This window comes from Rana temporaria, chromosome 5, assembly GCF_905171775.1.
Source record: "Rana temporaria chromosome 5, aRanTem1.1, whole genome shotgun sequence".
Classification (NCBI taxonomy): domain Eukaryota; kingdom Metazoa; phylum Chordata; class Amphibia; order Anura; family Ranidae; genus Rana; species Rana temporaria.
In genome coordinates, this window is record NC_053493.1 from 344,257,110 (window position 1) to 344,269,894 (window position 12,785).

At 45.4% G+C, this 12,785-nt stretch overlaps 1 protein-coding gene across 1 annotated transcript in view; it reads left to right on the forward strand.

The window, feature by feature from the left end:
• The window catches only part of LOC120941176 (polyamine-modulated factor 1-binding protein 1-like), a 512,202-nt gene that overhangs the window by 333,271 nt on the left and 166,146 nt on the right, over positions 1–12,785 (forward strand). Inside the window, exon 19 of the mRNA XM_040354465.1 lies at positions 2,011–2,154. Coding sequence (XP_040210399.1) covers positions 2,011–2,154 — 144 coding nt within the window. The remainder of the gene's footprint in view (positions 1–2,010; positions 2,155–12,785) is intronic.

A 12,785-nucleotide genomic window follows, 5' to 3' on the forward strand; every position in this document is an offset into this window, starting at 1 on the left:
CATATAGGTGGCACGGATGGGCACAGATAGGTGGCATGGATAGGCAACACAGATGGGCACAAATAGGCGGCATGGATGGGCACTGCTAGGTGGCACAGATAGCTATGGATGGGCACTGATAGGTGGCACGGATGTACTGTATTGTACCTATGGATGTCAATCAGTGCCAAACAACAATTCCTGCCAATCAGTGATGCCCATTTTTGGCACTGATTGGCATCCATTGTGGGCACTGATTGGCATCCCTGGTGGTCTAGGGTGGCATACCTGGTGGTGGGCATCCCTGGTGGTCTGGTGGCATCACTGGTGGTCTATTATGGGCATCCTCGGGGAGCTGTGTTGATCGATCAGCACAAACCCCCCTGTCAGAGGAGCAGCCGATCGGCTCTCCTCTACTCGCGTCTGACAGACGCGAGTGAGGAAAAGCCGATTACCGGCTTTTCCTGTTTACACCGTGATCAGCCGTGATTGGGCACGGCTGATCACGTGGTAAAGAGTCTCCGACGGAGACTCTTTACCTAGATCTGTGTTGTGGGGTGTCAGACTGACACCCTGCAACAACAATCGCCGCAATACTCGCCCCCGTGGGAGTGCAGCGGCTCAATATCCTGAGGACGTCATATGACGTCCAGTCAGGATATTGAAACCACTTTGCCGACGTCTTTTTGTTATAGGGCGGGCGGCAAGTGGTTAAAATGGTCATATTAACAGGTTATTTCTCTCACATAGCATATGCATACTTAAAAATACTCCCGAAAACATATTCTGCTACTCCTCTGAGTATGGCTATACCACATTTGTGAGACTTTTTCACAGCCTAGTCACATAGAGAGACCCAACATGCAGGGACCACCATCAGGCATTCTAGGAGCATGATTGTACACAGCAGGTGCCGGCCAATGGATGTCTACCGGCACCCTGATTGTTGGGAAGACCTTACCATTGTTGGCAAGACACATAGGACGAAGCCCTGTTTATGTAGACAAGGCAGTGCCCTGTCCTGTCAGTGGGAAATTAATGGATTTTCTTTCCCCATAAAGCAGGGAATAAAACACAGCACATTCCTAGTGAAAGAAGCACACTGTACACACAAAAACACTCGCTAGGCAAAAATGTATTCCTTTGATCTCCCTAGATGTTTAACCCCTTCCCATAGTTTGTAGACACTATAACTTTTGCACAAACCAATCAATATATGCTTATTGTTTTTTTTTTTTTTTCACCAACAATATGTAGAAGAAAACATATTGGCCTAAATTAATGAAGAAATTATTATTATTATTTTTTATTGGGTATATTTTGTTAGAAGAAATTAAAACATATTTTTATTTTTTTTTTCAAAACTGTCGCTCTTTTTTTGTTTATAGAGCATAATAATAAAAAACACAGAGGTGATCAAATACCGCCAAAAGAAAGCTCTGTTATAACGATAGAAACATTTCTATAGCAACTCCCCCAGGAGGCAGTGGTAGCATTAGATCTCACTTTAACTGGTGTCCTTTATCTCTCTTCTATTCATGTAAAAAATGGGGAGAGCTCTGCATTCTAGGGACCATGGAGTGCCTCTACTACCAGGAAAAAGGTAAGGATCAAGTGGTAAAGGATAATTGCATCACATGTTGCCTTTAGATGCTGGTATCTTTCTCGTGGCCGTACTGTCAGGGCTAGCAGTGTTTGGGCTCCATTACCCCTATATAACATGTGAGGCTACAGTATGGTCAATAATTACAAGAAACATCTAGTTGCAATCATTTTAACTAAAGACAGTACAACAAATTACTACATATGATTTAGTTCTGACCTACAATTGAAATTGCGCATTTCATAATTGTTTATTCAGGAAATAACATGAAAACAATATAGGTATTTTTTCTTGGCCTCTATTTATGCACTACTAAACCTAATAACAAAATACTTAAACTTAATGTAAAAAAAGGTAATTAATTTTTCACTGAACTGTAAATAAAAATAAAAAATAAATATTTTACAGTATGTTTTTATTTCCAAAAGGTGATTAAGCAAGAAGAAAATGGTCTAGAGGGAAATTATAAATCTCATAATATAGAAGATATCAGCAATAGAGGGAAGAAACTAGCAGTCCTAGAAAGCGAGCACAAAGACATATTGGAGAAGCTGAAACTCAGCTTTGTAGAGGTACGTTTTAGTTATATAGACAAAAATTGATTGATATGAGTAGGACTTTGCATATACATAGCTTAAACCGCAAAACCACACAAGGTTCACAAGGGAGGGCCATACTGTAGAAGTCAAATGATCAGTTGCCCAGTGTCCAAGGAGGCAACCAATAGTCACCATGATTTCTGGCTTACAATGTTGACAAGTGATAAGTAAAAACATGTCCTCAATCATCCCAATATACTGAACCACACCACTGTTTTTTGTTTTACTCTGATTGCTCAGGTTGTACTGTGTAACGGCGGTTAGCAAGGATTTCAATGCACTTCTCTATGTGATAATTCAGTATTGGACCCCAGGCGTCACTCCACACAAACAGGAGTTTGGGGGTTCTCTACATCATCTCTCTCTCACATAAAGAAAGGCGTTGAGCTACTAAGCTTGGACGTATTACAACATGCGACCAGAGCTTAGTGTTTAAAATTATAGCAAACACTTGTAGATTCCAATGCACAACTGTATGCAAGTGATTATCAGTGAAACATAGCGTCGTGCATTAGGGAGAAGGTATGAAATACGTCGCTCGCTCTCATGAAGGTGGAAAGCTCTTGTGGGGGGAGCCATGACAGCTGCCGAGGGACCCCAGAAGACGTGGATCGGGGGCCACTGTGTGCACAGTGGAGGTAAGTATAACATGTTTGTTAAAAAAATTACTTTAGTGTTCCTTTAATGGCATCCCAGTCTGAAGCCTTGTACACATGCTCAGTTTACTCGGCAAGAACCAGCAAGAAAACTGCTGGCAGAGCTTTCATGCCGAGTATACCGTGCGTGTGTGTTAGGCTTTCAGGTTTCTCATCAAGAAAACTGCCTAAAATCTTGACAAGAAAAATAGAGAACCTGCTCTCTTTTCTCGTTGTGATTCAAATGTGATGAGCGCATGCTCATCATATGCAATGACGTCACCGCGTTCTTGCCATTCAAAAGAACCGCGGTTCTTTTAAATGGAGTGTCTGTACACTCGGGCGGCAAGAGATTCTTAATAATATTTTTTTCCTGACAAGATTCTGGCCCGTGTGTACAGGGCTTGAGTTTGTAGGGTTCAAAATTAAGTTGGCCCAACCTTTGCAGCTATATCAGCTTCAACTCTTCTGGAAAGGCTGTCCACAAGGGCTAGGAGTGTGTACATGGAAATGTTTGACCATTCTTCCAGAAGTGCATTTGTAAGATCAGGTACTGATGTTAGATAGAAGGCCTGGCTTGCAGTCTGTGCTCTAATTCATCCCAAAGGTGTTCTATTGGGTTGTGGTCAGGACTTTGCAGGCCAGTCAACCACCACAAACTTTCTCATCCACTGGTGTGCAGTTATGTTGGAAGAGGAAGGGTCATCCCCAAAGTGTTCCCACAAAGTTGGGAGCATTAAATTGTTCAAAATGTCTTGGTATCCTGATGCCATCCCTTCACTGGAACTAAGGGGCCAAGCCCAACTCCTAAAAAACAACCCCACATGATAGTCCCCCCTCTACCGAATGATTTGGACCAGTGAACAAATCAAGGTCCATAAGGACATGGGTGAGCGAGATTGGGGTAGATTGCTAAAAAAGTGGAGTCCCACAGGATGGACATCGCTATATGAGTGTGACCTGGGGCAGCCCAGCAACATTTTTGCCAGTGTCCAATCACCTGGAGGTAACCTGCATATAACCAAGTTACTGTATAATCAAATAAGGAATTTACAAAATTCAATTTTTTACTGTAGATAAGTGTGTAAATACTGTCTGTAAAATACACACATGCTCTTTCTTTTTCCTGTTTCCCTTGTATAAGTGATATGCTGTTATCTTGCTGGTGTACTAAATGTTCTTAATTTTGGAAAATTGTCCAAACCAATAAATATAACTTCTGTTGAGAAATCAGAGATTTTTTTTTTCTTTTCGTTTTTGTATTACATCACTCATTTGAAAGCATTCTATGATGGAACATAGAACTGCATAAAGTGCAGACTTGCCACTGTGTATACAAGGATATTGTTATGTCAGATTTGAAATGCGTGTATTATACTCAATGAGGAACCCAGCCTTGCTATAAAATAAAAAGTATATTACTGGTATTATCTATCTATGTGCAATGTTTTATTTATGTTTGGCTTATAATAAGTGCACACACTATTATGATAAAAATTACAGTATTTAATTTGCATGGTATGTTATGGAGACGTGTCACTGATTCAAGATCTGATTTTATTGACTAATTTACTCAGGACATCGTTGATTTGCAGCTGTGTTTTAATGACCTGTTTAATAGTCGTACAAGGCAGGCATCCCCCTTTCCTTAGATTTGCTAGTGAATCTCCTACAGTAAAGTCACGAAGCCAAGGAATGACTTTTATCAGTTTTATGAGTCTGCACATGTGAAGTCACTTTATAAATCTCCTCCTAATATGGTCATGAGCATGCAGGAAAGTTCCTTGACTTTGTTTTTTTTTATCCTTTATTTGCAGTAAAGTAGAAGTCTGTACTTTTTCTGTTTCCCCTAATCACAATGCAGAAGTTTGTTCTACAACTTTAATTAGCCACATGTCATGAAACACCTATGTGAACTATTCAGTAGACTGTGTAATAACAGTCCATTGTGAGCAGTTATTCAAAAGTAAAAAAAAAAATGTTTTACATTTTATTTGATGGCATTAATTGTGTACCTAGATTCATGAAGTGGTTTATCATATTTCCCTGGATCGTCTTTCAGGACAGCCACCTTAGAGAGATCCCGGCTCCTCCCCTCTCAGGAAACACCGCCTTCAATCAGAGATTGAAGCCTCATCCTCCCACTGGCCCTTAAGTTATGGTGTTTCCTCCGGTGGGGAGACACCGCTGTGGAACCAGGAGCCGATGGCTGGGGAAGCTGAGGCTTATTGGGCAAATTTTAGAAGATGGAGGTCTTCTGCCTAAAAAGTTTACCTTTTTTATTTTTGAATTTGGCGCTCAGGCCGGCTAGTGTGTCGTCACCTGCAGCGCCGCATGTGCGTCCCAGCGTCTCTTTGGGGAAAAGAGTAAGCTGGGAGGTCCGTTGCCGTTTCCGCCTAGGGTGGCGCTGTGGGCTACCTCAGGCCCCCCTGTTTTGCAGCCAGCTTGGAGCGCGCTGGTCCGGAGAAACGTCAGTTCCGGTTGGGGGCGGGCAGCCACACGAGGCCGCGTCTTCCGGTTCCGGACGCGGCCTAGGAAAGCGGACCACGCACGCTGGTGGTGCAGTCTCTCCAGTCTGAAGCGTCAGCAGAGGAGACATCAGACCACCATTCCGCTGAGCACAATGTCAGAGACAGAGGTCTCGAGGACCGCTCCATCCGAAGAAAGCGCCAGCCAGCCGCAGGTAAGTGAACCCCTGGGGTGGTGTTCACTTGCCCATACCCTATTAGCTCCACGGGTGTTTTTCCCTTCCTGGTGGTCGGTAGGGATGGGAGTTTCTGGGACCCTGGTGGTGGTTGGTCCTGGGGGGCACTCCTGGTGATCCCTGTGTTATTGCTGGTGGGCCCCAGCTAATGTGCTGCTGTCTCTTGTTTAATTCTCTTTCAGAAAGCCTCAAGCAAATCAGCCCATGGCTCTAAAAGGAAGTGCCCTGTGTGCAGATCAACACTAGGGGAAACCTGGTTGAAAACGCTCTGTAAGCGTTGTATTGGGGATGTATTAAGAGAACAGACAGCAGAACAGGGAGCAGATCTAGCGGCGTCAGTTAAGGAGCTTTCTAGTACCTTTCAGTCCTTTCAGGCTCTTTTTTCCTCCTTTCAACTGCCCCAGCCCCAAAGCAGTGTCCCACCAGCACAGCAGGTTGTTTCACCTAATCCCACGGATTTTCTCCCTAGTAGTGGCGAGAAACCGGAGGGTCTAGCGGAGGAAATTGAGGAAGAAGCGGGTAGCGCCATTTCTGATTCCCAGGAGGAATCAGATATAGAGGCGCTGGACGGTGAGTCCTCCAAAGCCTCAAGATACAAACTTTCTCTAGAGGATGTGGAGGAACTTTTAGATGCCATCCACACCACTCTAGGTATCCAGGAGGAAAGGAAAGTTTTGTCATTACATGACCAAATGTACAAAGGTCTGGAGGAACAGAAAAAGAAAGTTTTTCCAGTCCATGATGTGTTGGTCAATGCCATTAAAAAAGAATGGCAGGACCCAGAGAGGAAACCTTTTTTCTCTAATGCACTAAAAAGGAGGTTTCCCTTTGCAAATGAAGATAGTTTAGTTTGGAATAAAACTCCAAAACTAGACGCAGCATTTTCTCAAGTATCCAGAAATACAGATCTGGCCTTCGAGGATATGGGGGTACTCTCTGACCCCATGGATAAGAGGATGGATTCCCTTTTGAAAAAGTCCTGGGAATCATCACAAACAAATCTTAAACCCGCCATGGCAGCCACGGTAGTGGCCCGTAATATGGAGTTTTGGCTCACGCAAATCAAGGCGCATATCGAGGCTAATACAGAAAAGGATGTTATCCTTGCTTCTTTTCCCACACTCCTTAAGGGGGTGGCCTATCTGGCAGATGCCTCGGCCAAATCAGTACGCATGTCCGCCAGATCTTCAGCCCTGACCAATTCAGCCAGGAGAGCCTTGTGGCTTAAGACATGGCAGGGGGACAGTGCGTCTAAGATAAAACTCTGTGGCATACCGCTTACCGGAGATTTATTATTTGGGCCTGGTCTGGAAGCCGTCCTGGACAGGACGGCTGATAAAAAGAAGGCTTTTCCCCTTAAAAGAAAATTTGGGCAACAGACAAAGAAAATTTCAGTTTCCGAGGAAATCTGAGACCCCTAAAGCAGGTCAACAAAAGAAGTTCTGGGGACCTAAAGGGAAAGGGCGTGGGGCGGCGATTTTTCGCCCTCCTGAACAGCCCAAAAAGGCCCAGTGACACGGTAACAGTGGGAGGAAGGTTGGGGGCCTTTCTCCCACAGTGGGAGGTGATCACCACAAATCAATTTGTTTTGGGGATCATCAGACGGGGCTACAGGTTGGAGTTCTCAAATCCCCCACCTCTCAAATTTCTGATTACCAACCTACCAATATGCGGGGAGAAAGCCTCCGCCCTTCTATCTTCTTTACAGGAATTGGAAGAGCAGGAGGTGATTGCCCAGGTGCCAGGTCCGGAGACAAGCAGAGGCTTTTACTCCCACATCTTTGTGGTCCGCAAGCCATCAGGGAAATTCAGGCTCATCCTGAATCTGAAGCCTCTGAATGTCTCCGTCAGGTACAGGAGATTCAGAATGGATTCGATCTATTCGGTCAGAGCGTTACTCCCGCCAAACTGCTTCATGGCATCGATCGATCTAAAGGATGCATATCTGCATATTCCCATAGCCGAGGATCATCAAAAATATCTGAGGCTAGCAGTAAGGACTGGGAATCGGGTAGTGCATTGGCAGTTCAAAGCTCTCCCCTTTGGGCTATCATCTTCTCCCCGAATCTTCACAAAGGTGATGGTGGAAGTTCTGGCCTTTCTGCGACTCAAAGGTCTTTCGATAGTCGCATATCTAGACGATCTTCTCCTGTTTGCACCTTCAGCGGATCAGTTGGTTCAAGATCTTCAGGTAGCAAGAGACATCCTGGAGAAATTGGGATGGCTTCTGAACCTAGAAAAGTCCAGTTTAGTCCCAGCCCAGAGAGTCACCTTCCTGGGTTATGTGGTGGACTCAACGATCCAAAGGGTCTTTCTTCCCTCCGAAAAGGTCCTAAAGGTGGACAAGACCATGTTGCGGTTGCAAAGCAACAGTCAGGTTTCAGTCAGGGAGGCCATGTCAGGATTGGGATTACTAACATCCACACTTCCGGCAGTACATTGGGCGGGACTGCACTTTCGTCCTCTTCAGTTATTTATTCTGAAGGTTTGGGACCACAGTCAGACCTCCTTGGATGTCTTAATCTCCATCCCAAATCAGGTCAAAAGGTCACTCTGGTGGTGGAGAAAGGGAGCAAATCTGTCCCAAGGTCTCGAGTGGATCCTGCCAGTGACCAGAACAGTCACAACAAATGCCAGCGGTTCAGGTTGGGGAGCATACTTGGGTCCCAAGTGGGTCCAGGGGACCTGGAGGAAAGAGGACGCTCTAAGATCCTCCAACTGGAGGGAGCTGAGAGCAGTAGAACTAGCGCTCAGAGCCTTTCAGGGGGAACTTCAGGGACAACATGTGAGAATCCGTTCGGACAATTCTCCAACAGTAGCCTACATCAACAGGCAGGGAAGAAGTTGCTCCCTATGGCTTCTGGCAGAAGCTATCCTAAAGTGGGCCGAACTCAATATATTGTCCCTGTCTGCAACTCACTTGAAGGGAGATCAGAACCAGACAGCGGATTTCCTCAGCCGAACAACTCTGAAGGAAGGCAATTGGATCTTAAAACAGGAGGTATTCAACATGATTGTTCAGAGATGGGGAACACCATGCATAGACCTCTTTGCCTCGAAACACAATACCAAGACAAGGCTTTTCTTCTCCCTAAACAGATGGGACGGAGCGCTAGGAATAGACGCACTCGCCCAGAATTGGGCATTTTCAAGGTGCTATGCCTTCCCCCCTCCGGTCCTGATTCCGGCAGTTTTGAGGAAGTTGCAAGGGGAGAATACGATCCTCATCTTGATCGCTCCTTATTGGCCGAGGAGACCGTGGTTCTCCATTCTGAGGAACCTGGCAATAGAACCTCCTTGGATCCTTCCGGCCCAGACCGACCTTCTTTCTCAGGGTCCATTCTGCTGCCCTCACATAGACAGGTGGAACCTGGCAGCCTGGCTTCTGAGGAGTCATTGTTGAGGGGCAAGGGTTTTTCTGAGCGTCTAATTAAGACTCTCCTAAATTGTAGGAAAGTAGAAACTCGAAACATCTACTGTAAGGTGTGGAGACGTTTTAACATATGGTGCTCAGAAGGCTCCTTTGACGTTCGTAGTTCAGTGGCAGTGCTAGAATCCCTACAGTCAGGTGCAGACAAAGGTCTAGCACTTAGCACATTGAAAGGACAAGTTTCTGCGTTGAGCGTCTTTCTAGAAAAACAGCTAGCGTTAGACCCTTGGATAGCAAGGTTCTTCAAGGGTCTAAGTAGACAGAGGCCAGTTAGAACCTCTTCCCTTCCGGTTTGGAACCTCTCTTTGGTTTTACAGGCTCTTACAAAGGAGCCTTTTGAACCACTAGAATCTTGTTCTTTAAAACTAATTACCCTCAAAACGGTGTTTTTAGTGGCAATTACCACGGCAAGACGAGTCAGCGAACTCGAAGCCCTTTCCATCAGGGCCCCTTATTTTCAAGTTTTTCCGGACAGGGTTATTTTCAAAACCGATCCGGCCTTCTTGCCAAAGGTGGCTTCAAGATTTCATAGGAGCCAAGAAATCATCTTACCCACTTTTTGTTCTAATCCTGTGAGGGAACAGGAACGTTCATTCCATAATTTAGATGTTAGGAGGTGCACTCTCCAATACTTAGAATGCACTAGACAATTTAGAAAGTCAGAGTCCCTTTTTGTATTATTTTCAGGATCTAAGAAAGGATCCAGGGCGTCCAGAAGGACTATAGCCAGATGGCTTAAATCGGCTATTGTTCAAGCTTATGAGTTAGGAGGGTCAGACCCCCCAGATGGGATCAGGGCACATTCCACTAGAGCGGCTGCAGCTTCACAGGCGGAATGGGCTGGTGCTTCTCCTGAGCAAATTTGTAAGGCTGCAACGTGGTCCAGCTTCAACACGTTCGTCAAGCACTACAGATTGGATCTGCTGTCAGCAAAGGACCAAGCCTTTGGTCGTAAAGTTCTGCAAGCAGTAGTCCCACCCTAAGGTAAGGTGCTCGCTTATCCTCTCTAAGGTGGCTGTCCTGAAAGACGATCCAGGGAAATATGGAGTTACTTACCGGTAACGTCCTTTTCCAGGAGTCTTTCAGGACAGCACCGGTACCCACCCAGGTACTGGACGTCTGAGGACTCATCACATAAGACCGTCAGGTAAGATTGTAATGTTTGTGTTGTATGACGTGTTCTTGTGTCTCCCCAGTTGGCCGGAGGTTCTCGTGATAAACTGAAGGGCCAGTGGGAGGATGAGGCTTAAATCTCTGATTGAAGGCGGTGTTTCCTGAGAGGGGAGGAGCCGGGATCTCTCTAAGGTGGCTGTCCTGAAAGACTCCTGGAAAAGGACGTTACCGGTAAGTAACTCCATATTTTCTTATAAAGACATATCTGGCTTTTATCAGTTTTAAGATATGCAGTCGCAATATTCATCGGGTACATACAGTATTGAAGAATACAAGAATTACAAAGTATCATACATTGCACTGTGTATTATCTGCTTCACCATTTCAATCAAGGGTGTTAAAAAGCTTACAAAGCAAAAAACATGGATGCTTTAATTGGGCAACAGGTGTTTGGTCCCAGACCACATCCATGTCACCCCTTCTTTGCTAAAGCAGGTATGCTAAATATAAAATGGTGTATCTATTGATTAAGCATATTAAACCCTTTTGTTTAAAACTCTCTCTAACAAATCAACACATGTAAAATGATGAGTTATTAGTTTGTAATTTGCCCATAATGTGTAAATTGGTCACCTGTGCAAAGGGTTCTCATGTGTGGTTAGTTTCTCTTTCTCAGTAGCAGCTTTTGGCTGTATTGGCCTACATAGTGCCAATGCATAAATAATTAAATAGCCTTGTTTTGTATTGTGTCAGTTTACACCAACTCACAGCTTTGGAGTGCAATGAAAAAATAGGACAAATTGCATTTTTGCACAACACAAAATTACAAATGTAAAAAAAGAGGCTTATAAAAGGCATTCTAACACTGTACTATGTTGAGATTGAGGCCTAAAACCAAACTTTAGCTAAAGTGTTTTGTTTTGGACTGATTGGGAACAAATCAAGATTTTATTGCCATCTCTTTCCCTATGTACAAAAAAACAAAATCAAAAATACATTAAAAGTACAATAGGAAAGTGTTAGTACAGTCCTTTTATTTTCTTCATTTTCATGTTCTAGTGACATCTATTCCTTTTTTCCCCCGAAACCATAAACTTCATTATTGTATGTGCTTTGGTCTTTTGGAAATAATTATGTGTTTAAAATACCTACCAAGACACATGGACTTGCTTTGGTGTGGTATAGAACTGAGCTCTAGTAACCCGGTAACTGGTGACCTTTTTCTGTGTATTGTAAAAAGGTTAGTGTACAGGGCTCAAGTCCTGCGGGAACGAGTGGGAACAGAGTTCCTGCACTTTTTTCACAGCAGGAACTCAGTTCCCTTTGCAGGACTAGAGCAGCCGAGAGCAGCCGAGCCGCCCGAGCCAATCCTTCACTAAGCGGCGATGCCCAGCTCGAGTCACTGTCAGGCAAACCTTAGTAATCCTTTGTTACTGGCTGCTTCCTGTATATGGATTCATCAGGTAGTGTGTGGGTATTCAGTCACTTCCTCGATGCCGCAATGTCTCCTGGGAGCTTTTGTCATTGTTCCCAGGAGACATTGCGGAGGTCTGCCGCGAGTTATCGTGGGATTTAGAAAGAGCATTCGTCATTGTTCCCAGGAGACATTGCGGAGGTCTGCCACGAGTTATCGCGGGATTTAGAAAGAACTTGCACTGATACTAGTATTGGTATCGGTACCGATACCGAGCATTTACACGAGTACTTGTACTCGTGCAAATGCAAATGCTCCGATGCCTATTCTGATACCTGGGCAGTAAGGGTTGATTGGTGCGGCGGTGGGGGCAGTGACAAGCTTCGATTTACCCGTATAGATTTGAATAAAGCAGCTGACAGCTGCTTCTCCTCCTCCCTCCCGTGGCTTTCAGCTGCTTTATTGAAATCTATACAGGAGATTGCTGCTTGTAACTCCCTCACCGCACTGATCGTCCCTGACTGTCCTCTGTGTCCTCCTCCGTTTCCTCCTCCGTGCTCCTAAGGTCCCCCTCCATGTCCTCATGTCCTCCTCCAGTTCTCCTCTGCCCCCTCTGTCCTCTTTTGGTCTCCCTCTGCTTCCCCTCTGTGTCCTCCTGCACTCCCCTCTGTGTCCTCCTGTGCGCCTCCTCCGCTTCCCCTCTGCTCCACCTGTGTGCTCCTCCATGTCCTTCTCTGCTGCTCCTGTGCTACACCTCTGTGTCCTCCGGTGCCCCTCCGCTCCCCCTCTGGGTCCTCCTCCAGTCCCCCCTGCCCCAGATCTGTCAGGATGGAGAGCGGAGGAAGGAGCTGGTAAATCTGTCATTTACCGGCTCCTTTTCTGAATGCACAGCAGAGGTGGAACTAGCAGGGTCGCAACAGTCGCACTTGCGACTGGGCCCTGGCATTCCACCACTGTCGAGGGGCCCCAGTGAGGTTGCTAGTCGGACGACTGATCAGAGAGCATCTCTCTCATACAGCTATGAGAATATTGTATTCTGCATTGATGAGCACTGATAGGCGGCACTGATAGACAGCATTGATGGCCACTGATAGGCTGCATTATTGAGGAGGCACTGATAGACAGTACTGATAAGATGCACTGGTAGGCAGCAATGATAGGTGGCACTGATGAGCACTGATAGGCTGCATTGCTGAGCACTGATAGGCAGCATTGATGGCCACTGATAGGTTGCACTAATGATGAGGCACTGATAGGCAGCATTGATAGACAGCACTGATAAGCTGCACCGGTAGACAGCAATGATAG